Here is a 16,111-nt window from a genome sequence, read left to right as displayed (position 1 = left end):
GCGTGCTCCTGGACCCTGTTCCTGCCCTGGCCTTGCTCCTCCTGCCCTCTCCCAGCACAGCCGGGTGCAGGAGGGGAGGGGAAGGATGTGTGGGGATCGAGGCTCCACGTGTGGCCATGAACAGCCTAAAGAGGGGGAGAGGCTGCACCATTCCTGGGGCCCTCAGAGATGGGAGATGGGTGCAGCAGGGCCTGGGGGCAGCAGCCAGGCTGGCACTGGGGCGTTTGTCCCCTCGCAGCCCTGCTCCGAGCTCCTGGGGCAGTCGGGAGGGCACGGCCCCAGGGAGGGGCTGGCTGCAAGGCCTCTGCCTGCTGCTCTGAGCCCAGCCGTGGAGCAGGGGGATGTGGTGAGAGGGGGGCTTCCCCTCAGTCCCTCCCACACGAAGCTTTCCCCAGAAAGCACGGGCCCACGCAAACCGTTACCCATTCACTTGCCACATGGTTTATGTGAAAGGGGAAGTAAAACCAGCTAACTGGCGAAAAACAGCCTGATGAAATCCCCGGCAGCCACCACCTCGCCCTGCCCTGCCCTTGCTGACGCCCTGCTGTGGCCGTGTCCCCCCCCCGGTCGTGTCCCAACCCGGGGCTGGATCTGGCCAACGCCCCCCTCAAGCACGCTCCTGCCCTCACGCTCGTGGGGGACATGGGGACATCTGTCCCCACACCTCCTGTGTGTTCCCAGCGAGGTGCTGGGGAGGCAGCTCAGGGGCTGCCCTGCAGGACACGCCGCTGGCACCAAGGGGCCTTGTGCCCAGCTCTGGCCCCGTCCCCAGGCAGGTTGGGGAAGGCACCGAGCTGGCAGCAGGGAGCAGAGGGCAGCACCACCCCCGGCACAGAGCCACAGGGGTGCGAGGACGGGGCCCTCACAGGGCTGGCACAGGGCAGCGAGCGGGGGCTCCGTCCTCGGCTGCAACCCAGGGCGCGGCCACCACCAGCGCCAGCAGCCCCGCGGAGGTGCCGGGCACCGATGGCTGCAGTGTGAGGAAACCGCCCCGAGCCTGGGCTGGTGGCAGGCGGCAGCACCCTGTGGTGGCAGCCCTTTGCCACCAGGTGCCACTGCCGAAACGCTCGCACCGTGCACGCTGCGGCAAGGCCAACGCTTTCCGTGGGACGCCGACACCGAGCAGAGCCGGGAGCGCGGCGTCCCTCGGAGCCTGCGCCTCCCCGAGCGCAGGGCCTGCCCCGCAGCCCCCGTCCTCCCCGCCCCTCTGGTCCAGTGCAAAGTCTGTTAAATAAACTCAATGCCCTCGTATTTCACGCTCCCGATCCTGGTCTCCGGCAGGAGGAAGCGTCCGTCCAGCGTGAAGGCCATGATGTAGCTGGCGATCTTGCCGTTGTCCTCCTCTGACTTCAGCGCCACGATGATCTGGTCATCCGTGTCCGGGATGAACTTGAAGGAGGAGAAGCCGTGGGTGGGGACCACCTCGCCCACCCGCCCCACCGTGATGTCCCCGAAGTCCTGGCTGGAGCTGAGCAGCAGGTTGGTGCCTCGCCGCTCGTCCGCCTTCTCGTTGTAGCGCTCGTGGCTGGCGCGGCGCGGCAGGAAGAACCAGCGCTGCAGCGTGTCGCTCCACGACGCCGACTCGTGGATCAGGTAACCTGCAGCGGGGAGTGGGACGGGTGGCACGAGGCAGCACAGACACCCACCCGCGGGGCAGGACCCAGCCCCGTGCAAAAAGACACCGCCGTGGGGTCGCAGCCACACGCAGACCACAGCTGCCAACGTTTCCACCGCCTCCTGCCGGGTGCTGGCCCCCTCCCGCTGCCCCAGCACCAGCCGAGGCACCCGAGCTGCTCCCAGCACGGACAGGGGGGAGAGCACCGGGCAGGGCAGGCCCCGGCTTCCCCAGCCTCCCTGAAATCTCAGCTGGTCCCGCTGCCTGTGGGGAGACCCCGGCCCCAGTCCCAGGCAGGGCGAGGGGTGCACGGTGACAGGAGGGAGCCCGGCTCGGTACCTGGGGGTCGGATCCCAGCCGCAGCCCTCAGCGCGTTGTAGTTTGCCACCCAGCTCTCGTGGCCCACGTCGCCCTTGTAGCCGATGACCTTCACCCACTCGGGGTTCTCGTTGACCACCTCGCCCGTGGTGGTGGTCCACTCCTTGCCCAGGCCCCCCACGTACAGGTGCTCGTCCTTCACCGCCAGCCACTCCGCCTTGAAGCCTGCAGCAGAGAGAGCAGCACAAGCACGAAGCTGTTAGACCACCCCCCAGGTGCCAGGCGGGACAGCTCGGCGCTGCACGCAGCCCCCCCAAGCCTGGCCAAGCTCATGGGGTGACAAGGGACGAGGGTTTCACTGCTCTGCACCCGCAGCAGCAGGCGGAGCGAGCGGGCCAGCGCCGGGGGGGGCTCACCTTTCCCCACGGAGCCGTCCCCATCGGAGAGGATCACCCAGGGCACCACCTTGCTGCCCTCGATCTGGTAGACCACCCCCGTCCGGTCATCCACGGAGTACAGCTTCCCGTTGAAGACGACGAGCTCGGAGAGCTCCATGCCCCTGCCCTTCTCGGCCAGGTGGGACCGCAGCACACTCTCCTCTTCGTCCCACTCCACCGTCACGCTGTCCCCGCTGGCCGACAGCACCAGGTAGCCCTTCTTCAGGTAACTGAACCAGGTGTGCTCCTCGGAGCCCCGGGACTGAGTGTCCAGGTCCGCGATGACCCCGATGCGGTAGCGCACGCCCTCGGGGTTCCTCTGGGGAGGGGACAGCGGGTAGGTGTCGTTGTAGCGGTCCTCTGCCCGCAGCCGCAGCTGCCAGTTGTGAGCGTTGGGCGGGACGGGCCGCGCCGGGGACGGCCGGTGCAAGCAGAAGAGCAGCAGCACGAAGGCCACGCAGGCTGAGGACAGCACGATGGCCTTCCAGCGCGGGCGGAACCGGGGGTCGGCGCCCTTGGTCATGGACGCGAGGACAGGCAGGCCGCCCACGCTGATCCGCAGGGGGCTCATAGACTCATTGCACGCCGGGACGGGCATCAGACTGGGGCCGAGGAGATCCTGGCAGCACAGGGGGGAAGCAGAGGGTGAGAGCTGGGGCCTGGAGCCCCGCTGAGCCTGGGGAGGATGGCAGGGGCGGGCGGGCAGCCCCAGCCCTGCAGCAGAAGGCACCGCTGTACCGTGCAGGGCAGCAGCAGCCCCCCGAGGGCCTGCTCTGCTGCAGGAGCCCTCCTGCCATCCTCAGCCCTTCCTCATCCTCCCCCTTAGCCCCCCCTAGACTGGGCAGAGCCCCAGCAGGCAGGCACAGCTGGCCCAGCACCGCTGCCCACCCAGAGGCCTGCAACACAGCGGGCAGGAGGGAGCCCCCAGCCCCACGTCGGGGCATCCTGCTGGGCAGCATCCTCATCCTCACGCTGCCCGGGGCGAAGGAGGCTCCTCACGGCAGCGCTCCCTGCCCACGGACGGCCCTCACCCCAGGGTGAGCCCAGCCCCAGGCCCGTGGGGACGCGGGGACATCGGGGCCAACGGGGCCACGTGGCAGCTCCGCCCGAGCAGGATGCCCCGGGCCGAGCAGGAAGTGCAGCGCCCAGGTCCAAGGGACGCGCACCCACACCTGCCCGGCCCCACAGCTGGTTTTAAACAAATTCCGTGGCAGCAGCCCCCCCCCCGGCACCACAGCCGGGCCCGTCCACGCTCATATCACCACCACGGGCAGGACGTGGGGGGCGGGGGCACCTCCAGCTCGCCCCAGCGGGGGTCCCGGCCGTGCCGCCTCTCCGCAGGGCACCGGGGACGTGGCGGCTCCCGGGGCTGTGCAGGGAGTGCCCGTGGCTGGGCGCTGCCCGGTGCCTCCCGTTCTCACCTCACCCCACGGGAGGGGACGGGGACGGGACCCCCGCCGGGCAGGGACCCCCCCCCCGGGGCTGGCCGCCCCCCGGGCGCTGCAGGGCCCCAGCCCGGTGCTGGGCCCCCAGCAGGACCAGGCGGGGTGTGGGGGGGCGACCCTGGGCAGCCCCCGGGCACGGCAGGGCCGCGGGCACCGGGAGGGGGCAGCCCCGGGGGTCCCGTCCCGCGGGGGGGGGGGGGCGGCCGGACACCGGTGCGGTGCCCAGCGCCCCCGGGACCCCCTCCCGGAGCCCCCCCGGGCCCCCGGGCCCCCACCCGGGGCCGCAGCATCGGGGGCTCCGCTGCCCCCTCCCCGGGCAGAGCCGCTCGGGCCCCCCCCGGCGCCCCCAGCCCGGGCCAGACCCCCCGGGACCCCGCCGCCGCCCCCCGGTGCCCCCCGGTGCCCCCCAGCGCAGCGGCCCCGGCAGCACCGGCCCCAGGCCCGGCCCCGCAGCCTCCGCCCCCGGTTCCCCCCAGTAACCCCCCGGTAACCCCCGGTACCCCCCCGGTGCCCCCCCCGTGCCCCTCTCACCGCGGCGCCGCCCGAGCGCAGCCGCCGCCGCCTCCCCCCGCCGCGCGCAGCCGCCGCTGCCGCCGCCTACAACTCCCAGCAGCCCCCGCGCGCCGCCCCGGCTGCCGGCGGCCGCCGCCAACCTCCCCCGCGCCTCTCCCCGCCGGGACGAAAACTACCGCTCCCGGCACCCCCCGCGCCGCCACCGCCCTCGCCGCGCTGCTCGCTGCGCCGCGGAGCCTGCTGGGAGTTGTAGTCCTGGCTACCGGGGGGCTGCGCTGGGACTGGGGGCAGAGGCGCCCCGAGCTGTGTGCGCCCCGGGGGGGGGCTGGGGGCGGCCCGGAGCCCCCCAGCTCGGCCCCGTGTCCCCCCGGATCACCCCCGGCCACCGCCCCGCAGCAGGGCCCGGGATGTGCCCAGTGCCCCCCAGCACCCCGCTGAGCCGAGCCCCAGTGCTGCCCGGGGCGGGGGGCGCTGCTCGGGGGCTGCCCAGCACCGGGGGCACCCAAGGGAGCCCCGGCCTTGGGCAGGGCTCTGTGGGGCCCAGGACCCCAGGGACGGGGCCGGTGGCTGCCCCAGCTTGGGGAGACCCCGCTCCAGAGCAGAGCTGCATCCTCTGGGCACCCTACCCCCAAAATCTGGGGTGCTTCTGCCCCCCCAGCCCCCTCCCCGACCTTACAGCCCCCCCTCCCTGCCCCCCCCAGCCCCCTCCCTGCCCCCGGGCCCACGTCCCGCTGGCGGCAGGCCCAGGCGCGCACACAGTTAACGCCGGCCGCCTGCGCTGCGCTGGGCTGCATCTGGCAGGGGGAGGGCTGCTGGCTGTGTTTATCCCACTGCTGCTTCTTCGCTCCCCTCCTTTTGCTTCCCAGAAAGTTTCCGCCCGGCCAGGGGAGGCGAGGAGGCTGCCAGAGGCAGGGAGCGCGGCCGCTGCGGGCTCTGCCCTGCGCCTCGGGGCTGTGCGGGGCGATGCTCTAGGGCTGGGGAGGCAGCGCCAGGACAGAGCAGCCCCAGAGGTAGGTGTGGGGCAGGGCTGGGGGCGGCTGCCGAGCCGGGACGAGTGCCGTGGAGCTGCGCCCCTGTGCCTGCTGCCAGCGGCGGGCTGCCCAGCAGCGGTGTGGACTCACCCAGGAGGTGGCGTGGGTGCACGGGTGCCCAGGGGCAAGTCCCGTCCCCTTGGCCGTGCCCCAGGTAGCTGGGCAAGGACCTTGCTTTACCCGCAAGGGGGTGGTGGGGACCGCAGGGCTGAGCCTCGCGTGTCCTTTGAGGGGACAGCTCAACCTGCAGCAGCCCTGGGGGACTTAGTGCTGGCGCCTGCAGATCAGGCCCAATGTGGTGTGGGGCCACCGCAGCCCCCCCAGCCCTACCTGAGCCCTGCGTCCAAAAAGTCGGCCCCCATGAGCACATCAAAGCCAGGGCTGGGCCATCCCAGGGCAGCTGCACACCACAGTTACGGGGTGCCCAGCACAACCTCCCACCGGTACTGCCCGCAGGGGTTGGGGGGCTGCACCCTCCCCGTGCAGCTCCAGCCCCGCTGCCCGCCGGGTCTGGGCTGCTCCCAGTTTGCAAATGGCTCCGCAAACATCCCAGCTGCTGGGGCGAGAGGCTGGGGGGAGCCATCCCTCCAGCACATCCCTGGACGCCAGAGGCATCCCAGCTCCCGTTGCTGTGGCTCAGGGGGGGCTGCGTCCACCACGGGAGGGCGAGGAGGGTGAGGGGGTTGTGCCGGTCCTGCAGCGCTCCGAACCCCCTCATCTCTCCCCGGCGTTTGCTCTTCTTTCATCCTGCTCTTTCAAGCTGCCTGGAATGTTTTCAGGATGTTTTGACTTGCAGTCCCGGGGCTTCAGCAGCCGCTGGATTTAAATCTCCCAACTGCTCCTGGAGAGCATCCAGCCCCGACAGGAAAAAACAGAGTCCCTTCAGCAAGACCGGAGATGCCCATGCATACATACGTGCGTGCTGCCCGCCCGCCGTGCCTGCGGGGCGCAGGGGGGAGACGCCTGCTGGGGGTGCTGGGGAGCCCCGCGTGCTGCAGGCAGCGCCACGTGCGCAGAGCGTGCCCGCCTCCATTTCCAGCCCTGCACCAGCCTGCAAGCAGCCTGCCTTTCTCAGGGGGAACAGCCCTGGCTAAGGATTTCTCCTCCCCGCTGAGCAAAGCTGTGTGTTCCCTGGGGCTGAGCCTGCTGCAGGTTCCCGGGAATCGTCTGGCTCGACGGGAGGCCTGAGCACCGTGGTGCTGGGGCGGGGAGAAAGCCAGGGGCTCCCCGGCAGCGGGCTGCCATCGCCGGCATATGGCTGGCACAGCTGGAGGCCCGGCGGGGCTCAGAGAGCCGGGGCTGCTGCTCCCTGGCTGCTGCCTGCTCACGAGCCCCAGGCTGGGGCTGCTCCTCGCTGCTTCTCCCTGCACGTGAGGCCGTGCGTGGGCAGGCGGCAGGCACGGGGAGGGAGGACACGGCGCCAGGCTGCCCGCGGTGCCGCCGGCCCTGCCTCTTGGCAGCGGGATGTGAGCCAAGGTAGGGCCGGGAGCTGGGGGACAGCCCCGCACCGGGGCTTCCTTGGGGCAGGGCAGGCACGGGAGAAGCACGTGAAGGGCTTTGCAGAGGGCGTGAGCGGAGGGAAAGCCCTTTGGAGATTTTCCCCATCCCTCCGCCCCTTCCCTGTTCCATGGATGTGAGTCACCAGCCAGGCATCCTGCCCTTGAACGCCCTCCCAGCCTGCTGCCGGAGCGCGCCTGTCCGGGTCCCCGCAGCCCCGTGCTCTGGGGGCAGCCAGCCCCGGGCTGTCCCACCCTGACCGTCACTTGAGGACCCAGGCAGCCACCAAAAGAGTAGGATTCCGCCCCAAACTCCAGCGAGGCTCCCCACAGCCTCTCAGGATCCCGCTGCCCGTTCACCCCTGGCACTTGGGGGTGCGCTCCTGGTGCGGACCCAGGCCACTGCCCGGCTGTGCCCCAGTGGGACACCGGCTCCTAGCAGGAGCCCTGGCACACTGCCACTGCCCTGGGCCCCACAGCCACGGGTGTGGAGCAACTGGGCAGTGCCACACGCTCACCTGGCACCTTTGGGGCCATGGGGCACGGCGCACCCTGCTCAGCCCCATGACTCCGCGTGGCCCCAAGCTGATACGGGGCTGATAAAGCAAGGAAGGGCAGGAGCCAGGGCTGGGCCGTGGTGCCTCCATCTACTGCAAATATTAGCTTGGGCCCCACGCAGGATGTGGGCTCCCAGCAAGGTTTCTCCTGGGGGTGGCTGGCTCCCGGCTGGGGCCGCCGGCAGCGCCGTGGCTCTGGGGCAGCAGCTCCTGCTCCCTCCTGCCAAGGGCCAAGGCGCAGCGCTGCAGGCTGGGGGCCAGCAGCTCCTGGGGCAGGGGCAGCCCCTTCCACGGGGTTTGCGCAGGGATCCCTGCACAGCGTGGGGGTGGGAGGAGGCGTGCAGACCCCCATGGGCAGGGCTGGGACCCCCCCAGGACAGGCAGCGTTGCCGTTTGCCCCGCAGCAGCTGGAGCCACCTCGTTTTCCAGGGGCTGGGGCTCCAAGCTGCTGCTCCTGGGGGTCAGCGGGGGGCAGTCGGAGCAGGGCTGAGCAGGAGCAGCCTCTTGGCTCTGGGCTTGGACCTTCAGCCCAGGACCACTGCTCAGCCCCACCCCTGGATCCCCAGGGCCCCAGATCCCAGTTTGCTGGAGAGCCCCGAGCCCCCACGCTGCCCTAAACATGGGTATCCCCAGACACCCCCTGGAGCATCGCTGAGGCCAGGCGGGCCCAGGTGGCTGGGTATTAGTTCCAGATGGGCCCTGCAGCTGCAGGACGCGTGCTCACACTGTGGGCTCTGCTGGGGAAGGGCTGCCACAAGAAAAACCTTTTCCAGGCTGGAGCCACGGCTGTGCCCTGCCCGGGGCTGTGAGGTGCTCCAGGCCCTGCGATGGGGACACTGCAGGGCACAGCCGTGCCGCCAGCCCTCAGAAGGGCCGAGGGGGACCGCAAAGCCCACCAGCTGCACCCCCATCCCGCTGTGGGGCCGGGTCCCTGCCTGCCCCCTGCCCACCCCTGGGTGCTGCTGGGCTTTGCCACCCCCTCAGCCACCCCCGGTTTCTCACAGGGTGCTGCTGCAGCATGAAGGGGCTCGGGGTGCTCGGTGTCCTGCTGCTCTCCTGCCTGTCACTGCCCTCCCCTGCGGGCAGCCAGACCAGCCCCAGCCCCAGCCCCAGCCCCAGCCCTGGCCCCGATGGGCGCTCCATGGACCCCGAGGAGGCTCCGTCCCAGCACCACGCTGCCAGGTGAGGGGGCCCCGGGGATGGGGATGCTTCGTGGGGGCACAGAGCAGGCCTGGCACCGCGAAGGGCCCCTGTCCCCACACGTAGCTCCCCGTTGCGCTTTGCTTTGTGCCTCCCCCCAGGCCCCCACGGGAGCAGAAGGCTGGCGGTGCCCAGGAGGGGCTGCCCCCACGGCCCCGCTGCGTTCGCTGCTGTGAGCCGCCCGAGCAGCGCTTCTCCTACCCCCAGTACCAGCCCCAGATCAATATGACCATCCTGAAAGGTGAGGGCTGGGGGGGTCTCCATCCCCAGCCAAATTCCCTGCTGCAGGGCACCGTCAGCCCGCCTGCAGACCCCAGGAGCGGTGCAGAGCTGGGCTCCCGGTGCTGGGGTTGGAGCTGGCACCCGCCTCTGACACCAAAACCGTCCCCTCCGCTCTGCCCAGGTGAGAAGGGAGACCGAGGCGAGCGAGGCATGCAGGGGAAATACGGCAAGATGGGGGTGGCCGGCAGCAGGGGCCACACGGGGCCCAAGGGACAGAAGGGCAGCGTGGGCGCCCCGGGGGAGCGCTGCAAGAGCCACTACGCTGCCTTCTCGGTGGGCCGCAAGAAACCCCTGCACAGCAACGACTACTACCAGACCCTGATCTTCGACACGGAGTTCGTCAACCTCTACGAGCACTTCAACATGTTCACGGGCAAGTTCTACTGCTACGTCCCCGGGATCTACTACTTCAGCCTGAACGTGCACACCTGGAACCAGAAGGAGACCTACCTGCACATCATGCGCAACGGGGCGGAGGTGGTGATCCTCTACGCCCAGGTGAGCGACCGCAGCATCATGCAGAGCCAGAGCGTCATGCTGGAGCTGCAGGAGCAGGACGAGGTCTGGGTGCGGCTCTACAAGGGCGAGCGCGAGAACGCGGTTTTCAGCGACGAATACGACACCTACATCACCTTCAGCGGCCACCTCATCAAGTACAGCGGGGACCCCTGAGCACCTGCTGCGCCCTGCTCCCCTCCCCTGGGCGCGGGGACCCCCCAGCCCCCCGCGTGCCGCTCTGCATTAAGCTGTTAGCCCTCCTACATGCCACTACCCCAGCAGCTGCGTGAATACCCCCCGCTCCTTCGGAGGCCGAGCGGATGCACCCAGAGGAGACAGAGACACTTCCAGCCTCTGCTGCGTGCGTGCCCTGGGAGGTGGCTGCTGGCCTGGGGCGGGCAGGGACCTCAGCCCCTCCTGTGCCTGCTGCAGAGCTGGCTTTGCTGGGGCACAGATTCGTGCGGCTCTGGCCGTGAGCTGGCACCAGCCGAAAGGGTTTGGCCACCAACGCTGTGTGCGAGGGCACCTCCACCACGCAGCCCTCACGGACGTGCTCTGCTGGCCTTGTTCCTAGAAAAGGGCAGGGGGTTCTCGGTGCCCCACAGGAAAGATAAGGGTGAGCAGCGATAACGGCACTAACGGCCACTCTCCTTCCGCAGCACCAGGCCCCAGCGAGGAGGAGGCTGCAGCACAGCGCTGGGGTGTCCCCGGGCTGGCAGCTCCCCTGCGTGCACCCAGCGGGAAGGGGGCTGCAGCCGTTCCCCTTGCTGGTGCCCTCCTTGCCCCCTGCGTTGCAGCCTCTTCTCATGCTCCACACCCGCTGAGGAGGGGGCTGGCTCCCGGCCTTCAGCCTCAGCTGCTCCTCTTCAGTTAGGCTATCTGCTGGCCAGGCTTTTTGTTTTCCTACATGCAGCAGCAGAGCAGGGCCTGGGGCAGCGCCCCGCTCCCTGTACGGCTTGTGATCACATTAAACACCCACGGGTCAGGTCCCTGCTCACACCTTTGTGCTCCCTGGTCCATGCTGCAGGCGCTCGGTGTGGGGGCTCCCTGAGGACCACGGGCTGGGCTGCTGGGAGGACTGGGACCCCCGGGACGGGCTGCAGGAGGGCTGGCTGTGCCCTAAAGGCTGGGGAGCCGAAGCTCAGGGTGTGATGAAGCCGGCAGTGCCCGTCCTACAGCTGCTGAGCGAGCTGGGCAGGGCAGGCCGGGGATGGCGGCTGGGTCACCGGGAACATCCACTGGTCCCGTGGGCATGAGGCAGCCCCGAGGGGAAGCCGGGGAGGCTGCGGGATGGGGAGGATGCAGGATGGGGGCTCTGTGGGATGGGGCCCTGCAGGATGGGGGCCCCGAGCAGTGGGTCCAGAGCCAGGCAGGGCTGAGCTGGAGACCAGCACGGCTGGGGGAGGAAACAGGGACCGGGGCTGAGCTTAAACAGACCCCAACGGGGGCTGGAGGGCAGCTCGGGGCCAATTCGGGCCCATTCATTCGGGCCGCGGGCCCACCCGGTGCCCCGGGGGTGGGGGGGGGGGGGGGGGGTCGGACCGGGACCAGGCCCGGGAGAGGCCCCGGGGGCGCTCGGGGGCCCGGAGCCGGGGCGGGGCCGGGCCTGGCGGCGGGGCCGGGCCGGGGCCGGGCGGAGCTCGGCGGCCGCGCCCCCGGCAGGGCCAGGCCGGGCCGGGCCCCGCGGCCGCCAGTGCGGGAAGCGGCGGCGATGGCGGCGGCGGCGGCGGCGCAGGACGGGCCCGGGCGGCGGGGGAAGAGGCCCGGGGCCGGGGAGGCCGAGGAGGAGCGGGGCGGCCGGCGGCGGAGGAGGTGGGCGGCGGGACGGGGACGGGGCCGAGGACGGGAGCGGGGCCGGGGCCGGGCCCGGTGCCGCTCGGGGCTCGTCCCGGGGCGCCGGGCGCTGGCCACGGTGCTGGCTCGGCCCGGCGGTGCTGGGCGGCCCCGGCCTCATCCCCATCCCCGGGCAGCCTGCAGCCGGCGGCGGAGCACCGGGGGACCACGGTCCTGCACGAAGCCATCAGCACCCGCCCGCAGCCCCTGCCAGGTGAGGCACCCTTGGGTGGCGGGGCCGAGCCACCCTCGGGTGGCGGTGGGACCACCCCGGCCCCGCTGACCGCCACCGCCCGCTTCTCGCCCGCCGCAGCCCGGCAGTTCGACACCGGCACGACGGAACCCGTCAGCTTCTTCTTGTCCGGCCTGGAGGAGCTGCTGGCCTGGCAGCCCGATGCCAACGACGACTTCAACGTCGCCGCCGTGCCCCTGGCCCAGCGCCAGCCCCCGCTGCGCAGCCGGAGGCCCCGGACGCTGGTGTGCCACGACATGCGGGGGGGATACCTGGAGGACCGGTGGGTGCTGCCGGGCACGGGATGCGGTGGCTGGATGCTCCGTACCCGCTGGGTGCGCTCCCAGCCCGCGGCCAGGCAGGGCTGTGCGCTCTGCTGGGCTGCTCCGAGACGGGGTCCGCAGGGGTGGCAGCGCCGCTGCTCTGCCCGGCTCACGGGGAGTGAGTCAGGCTCCTGCCCAGCCCTGCAGCTGGCCGCCGGCATCGCTCCCGCATTGCCTAACCCTCTTCTCTTTCCTCTGCTGCAGGTTCATCCAGGGCTCAGCCACGCGCAACCCCTACGTCTTCTACCACTGGCGGCACATCGACATCTTCGTCTACTTCAGCCACCACACCGTCACCATCCCGCCCGTGTGCTGGACCAACGCGGCTCACCGGAATGGTGTCCCCGTGCTGGGTGAGGGAAGGGCTGGCGGCTGCGAGGTGATGTGGTGCCGAGGCCTGGCACCCCGGGGTGCGTGGTGAGTTCACCGGGGCATGCAGCGACACTGCCCTCGCCGCCTCCCCAGGGACCTTCATCACGGAGTGGACGGGTGGGGAGAAGCTGTGCGAGGCGTTCCTGGCTGCTGGGGCTGAAGCGTACGGCGCCGTGAGCGACCAGCTGGCCCGCATCGCCCAGCACTACCGCTTCGACGGGTGGCTGATCAACATTGAGAACACGCTGAGCGTGAGCAGCACCCACACCCCGCCTGCCTCCTGCCCCCGCTCCCTGCCTCCTGCAGGGGCTCAGCCCCCCCGGCTCCGGGGCTCACACGCTGCTCCCGTGGCCGGCGGGTCCCTGTGCAGGGCTCCCGTACCCGGCCCGTGTCCAGCTGCCCTCTGCTCTCTCCTGCCAGGCGGTGGCGGTGGAAAATTTGTCCCCCTTCCTGCGGCGTTTGACTGCGCAGGTGCACAGCGCCGTGCCCGGCGGGCTGGTGATTTGGTATGACAGCGTCCTGGAGAACGGCGCGCTGAGATGGCAGAACGAGCTGAACGAGCAGAATAGGTGAGTGGCTGGGCACACGCCTGCCCTGCTGCTTCACCTGAGCAAGGACAGTCCCGGGGAGGTGCCGTGAACCCACCCCACACCTCAGTCCTGGGCTGGGGTGGGCAGGCCACGGCCAGCACAGCCCCTCGGTGGGGTGTCCTGTGGGGAGCAGGCACAGCATCCTCCCTCCCACGCCGCCCCTTGTCCCCAGGGTGTTCTTTGACGCCTGTGACGGGCTGTTCGTCAACTACAACTGGAAGGAGGAGCACCTGGAGCGTACGCGCAGGCTGGCTGGGCAGCGCCACGCCGACGTCTACATTGGCGTTGATGTCTTTGCCCGTGGGGATGTGGTCGGTGGTGGCTTCGACTCTCACAAGGTGCGTGCGGTGAGGCTGGACCAGAGCGGGATCCCAGGTCTCCCCCTGGTGCCGGGCTCTGAGCTTGCATCGATGGCTTGGCCGTACCAGGCTAAATCAGGACGGGGCGGTGAAGTCTGGGCGCTGCCGGGCTGGGAGGCGTGCACGGGGAGGGAGCGGAGGGACCGCGGTGCTGCAGTGCCCGGAGGGGGAGATGCTGCAGGATTTCCTGCGGTGTGATCCTACCCCGCTGCAGGGCCAGCGGGACCTGGGGGGAGAGGGGACGGGGCAGGTGACGAGGTGATCTCGCCTCGTGCCCGTGTTGCTCACAGCTTGTCTCCGCAGTCGCTGAGCCTGATCCGCAAGCACAGCTTGTCCGCGGCCATCTTCGCCCCTGGCTGGGTCTATGAGCACCTCGGGGCAGAGAACTTCCTGCAGAACGAGAACAAGTGAGCACGGGCATGGTGGGGCAGGGGCTGGCCCTGGGTGGAGGGCTGGGCTGGGGGCACCCACGGGTGGGGGGCACCTGGCAGTGGGACAGAGCTGCCGATGGACTGTGGCTGCCAGCCAGGGTGGGTGATGTGGGTGCCGTGGAGCTCGGGGCCGTAAGGGGCTGCCTGGCCCCCAGGCCTCGGCTGAGGCAAGTCTCTGCTCTAACAACCGCCTTTCCTCCAGGTTCTGGGGCTTGCTGGCAGACTACCTGCCCACACACAGCATCTGCACGCTGCCCCTTGCCACCTCCTTCAGCCTGGGCATGGGCACCAGCAGGTTCCTCACCGGGAAGGTGGGTGCGGGGTGTGGGGCCGTGGCTCTGCTCCAGCTGGGGAGGCAGCGTCCTGCTCCCAGCTCCCTGCCTGACCCAGTGCTCCCCGTCCCGCAGGAGGAAGAGCCCGGGCCCTGGTACAACCTGAGTGCTCAGGAGATCCAGCCCCTCTACACGGAGAGCGAGGGCCAGCTGCTCACCAGCTGCTGCCTGCAGGACGCCTGGTGCGGGGGCAGCTCCCTGCGGGTGCAGGGGACCATCCCTGCTGGCGAGGAGCGCACGGCCATCCGGTGAGTTGGGTGACAAAGCCCCATTTCCACCTCCTGAGTGCTGCGCTGGCACCGTGCCGGCCTGGCTCAGCAGCCGGAGGCCTGGGCAGAGCCGTGCCAGCCCCGTGGGCCTCGCGGTGAGTGTGCCACGGGGTGCTCCAGCAGGCGCTGCCCAGCAGACCTAACCCAAAGCATCTTCTCTTTCTCTCCTCTCTCTCTCTCTCTCTCTCTCTCTTTCTCTGGGTGGACTTGGGGTCATCAGCCTGTTCTCTTTCCAGATGCAGGCGCCCCCCAAGCTCTTCCTGAACCTGCTCTATAAGATGGAGGGGCCGCACCGTGACGAATTCACAGTTGCCCTGGAGCTCACCACCTGGGACTCGGATACCTGCCACGAGGGCCACATCACCCCCCTGCCCGGTGAGGACCCTGCCCACCGCCCTGTGCTGCCTGCAGTCAGTGCCCCCTGTAGGGCACGGCTCAGCCCCTCGCTCCCCTTCCCGCAGAGCCCCACGGCCGACACCACCCCCGGCTCCTCCCGGCACCTCCACCCGGCCTCTCCGCGCTGCTCGCTGCCTGCAGCCGCGGCTCCGAGGGCTGGACCAGCCGGTGAGTGCCCCGCAGGTGCCCTGCGCCTCTGGGTGAACGGGGGCAGCCCCAGCCCTGCGCCAGCTCTGCCCCTCTGCTCCCAGGTGCTACGAGCTGGAGCTGCAAGGCTGCGTGCTGCGCGACCTCTCCCTGCTGGTGTCCCGCCAGCAGGCCAGCCCGCAGGAGACGCGCTTTACCTGCCTCCTGGGGGAGGTCCGGGTGAGTGTCCCACGCACATCCCTGCAGCGGGAGGCTGCGCGGGCAGGCTGGGTGCCCGGCTGCTTTCACACCCGCCCCTGATGGCTCTGTGCTCCCTTCTGCAGGTGCTGGATGCGGCCAGCGTGGCAGCCTCCCCGCCACAGGTGCAGAGCCTGACGGCCTCGCAGCTGTGGTGGCAGGAGGGTCCCGACGCGCAGCAGCTCTCCCTCAGCCTCACCCTCCGCTGGGCCTTCCCCCCAGGGCGCGCCAACCATTTCCGTGTGCTCAGCCTGGGCACCCGGTGCCGCCGGGATGAGCCGCAGCAGCCCCAGCTCCTGGGGCTGGCGCACGCCTGCCTGTTCCGCGTGGTGGGGCTGGCGGTGCCGCGGCCGGCGGCGGGGCAGTCCTGCCAGCTGGAGCTCCTGGTGGAGCCGGTGCAGCCCAACGAGCTGCCCGTGGACCCGGACCGCTGGGGGCGGCTGGTGCTGGTCTACTCCGAGCCGGCTGACGGCAGCAGCTGAGCTGGGCATTAAAAACGAGCGTGGCACAGCCCTGCCTCCGTCTCCTTCGTGCGGGTGGGCTGTGGGGTGGGGGGGAGCCGCCACTCGGGGCCGAGAGGGTTGATCGAGGCTGAGTTTTGGGGCCACTCAGCTCAGGGCACCCGGTCACTGTGCGCATCCAGGCTGGGGCATCTGCCCTGAGAGCCCCCCACAGCTCCCAGTCCTCCTCCTGACTGGGGACCAGCCCTGGTGCTGGTGCAGAGCTGCCAGCACGGGCTCCACTTGCAGCCCCAAGGAGCCGCTCTCTGCAGGCAGCTGCTGCTCCCCCCCCCCTGCACGGCCCTGCCTTGGCTCTGCCTTGCTCTTGCTGCCCTCTCTCCAGGGCTGGCAGGCAGCGGTTCCACCCGCGCTGCTTCCCCTGGATATCTTATGCAGGGAAGGAGAGAAAATTTATAGCAGCAATTATTTTATCACAGTCTGGTGAGCAAGCAATTAGCAGGCAGGGACGTAGCCGAGCGTGCCGCACAGCGGGGTCGCGCAGCCCCAGCTCCCTTGGAGCACCGGCCCCAGTCCCACAAACAATACTGGCTCCCGTTCAGGAAAATTAATATGTCAGCGTTTAAGCTGCTGCGCCTTCGGTGGGTGAATTGCTCTGAAATAAATTATCTGATGGTTTGAAAAATGAAGGGCTCAGCACTGCAAGGGCTGTGCTCCTGCCACTCCGAGACCCTGCTCCC

General features: G+C 70.3%; 3 protein-coding genes across 3 annotated transcripts; 2 read left to right on the top strand and 1 right to left on the bottom strand.

Moving 5' to 3' along the window:
- Positions 1–1,202: 1,202 nt before the first annotated feature.
- On the bottom strand, positions 1,203–4,378 carry CANT1 (calcium activated nucleotidase 1). Its single transcript, XM_032199685.1, has 4 exons — positions 4,347–4,378; positions 2,350–2,989; positions 1,955–2,158; positions 1,203–1,598 (listed from the first exon to the last, which is right to left on the bottom strand). The coding sequence occupies exons 2-4, from the start codon at positions 2,966–2,968 to the stop codon at positions 1,228–1,230; spliced, it is 1,194 nt and encodes a 397-aa protein (XP_032055576.1). The 5' UTR covers positions 2,969–2,989; positions 4,347–4,378; the 3' UTR covers positions 1,203–1,227.
- A 788-nt stretch (positions 4,379–5,166) lies between these two features.
- On the top strand, positions 5,167–10,391 carry C1QTNF1 (C1q and TNF related 1). The gene is made up of 4 exons (XM_032199967.1): positions 5,167–5,338; positions 8,417–8,594; positions 8,714–8,853; positions 9,016–10,391. The coding sequence occupies exons 2-4, from the start codon at positions 8,431–8,433 to the stop codon at positions 9,564–9,566; spliced, it is 855 nt and encodes a 284-aa protein (XP_032055858.1). The 5' UTR covers positions 5,167–5,338; positions 8,417–8,430; the 3' UTR covers positions 9,567–10,391.
- Positions 10,392–11,103: 712 nt separating this feature from the next.
- ENGASE (endo-beta-N-acetylglucosaminidase) lies at positions 11,104–15,395 on the top strand. The gene is made up of 13 exons (XM_032199948.1): positions 11,104–11,204; positions 11,363–11,740; positions 11,985–12,133; positions 12,246–12,403; positions 12,573–12,721; positions 12,915–13,080; positions 13,405–13,508; positions 13,735–13,843; positions 13,940–14,112; positions 14,354–14,508; positions 14,595–14,697; positions 14,781–14,895; positions 15,000–15,395. Exons 1-13 carry the CDS (start codon positions 11,104–11,106, stop codon positions 15,393–15,395), a joined length of 2,256 nt encoding a protein of 751 aa, XP_032055839.1.
- The last annotated feature ends 716 nt before the right edge of the window (positions 15,396–16,111 follow it).

This window comes from Aythya fuligula, chromosome 18, assembly GCF_009819795.1.
Source record: "Aythya fuligula isolate bAytFul2 chromosome 18, bAytFul2.pri, whole genome shotgun sequence".
Taxonomy (NCBI): Eukaryota; Metazoa; Chordata; class Aves; order Anseriformes; family Anatidae; genus Aythya; species Aythya fuligula.
This window is presented reverse-complemented; position numbering and strand designations above follow the sequence as displayed.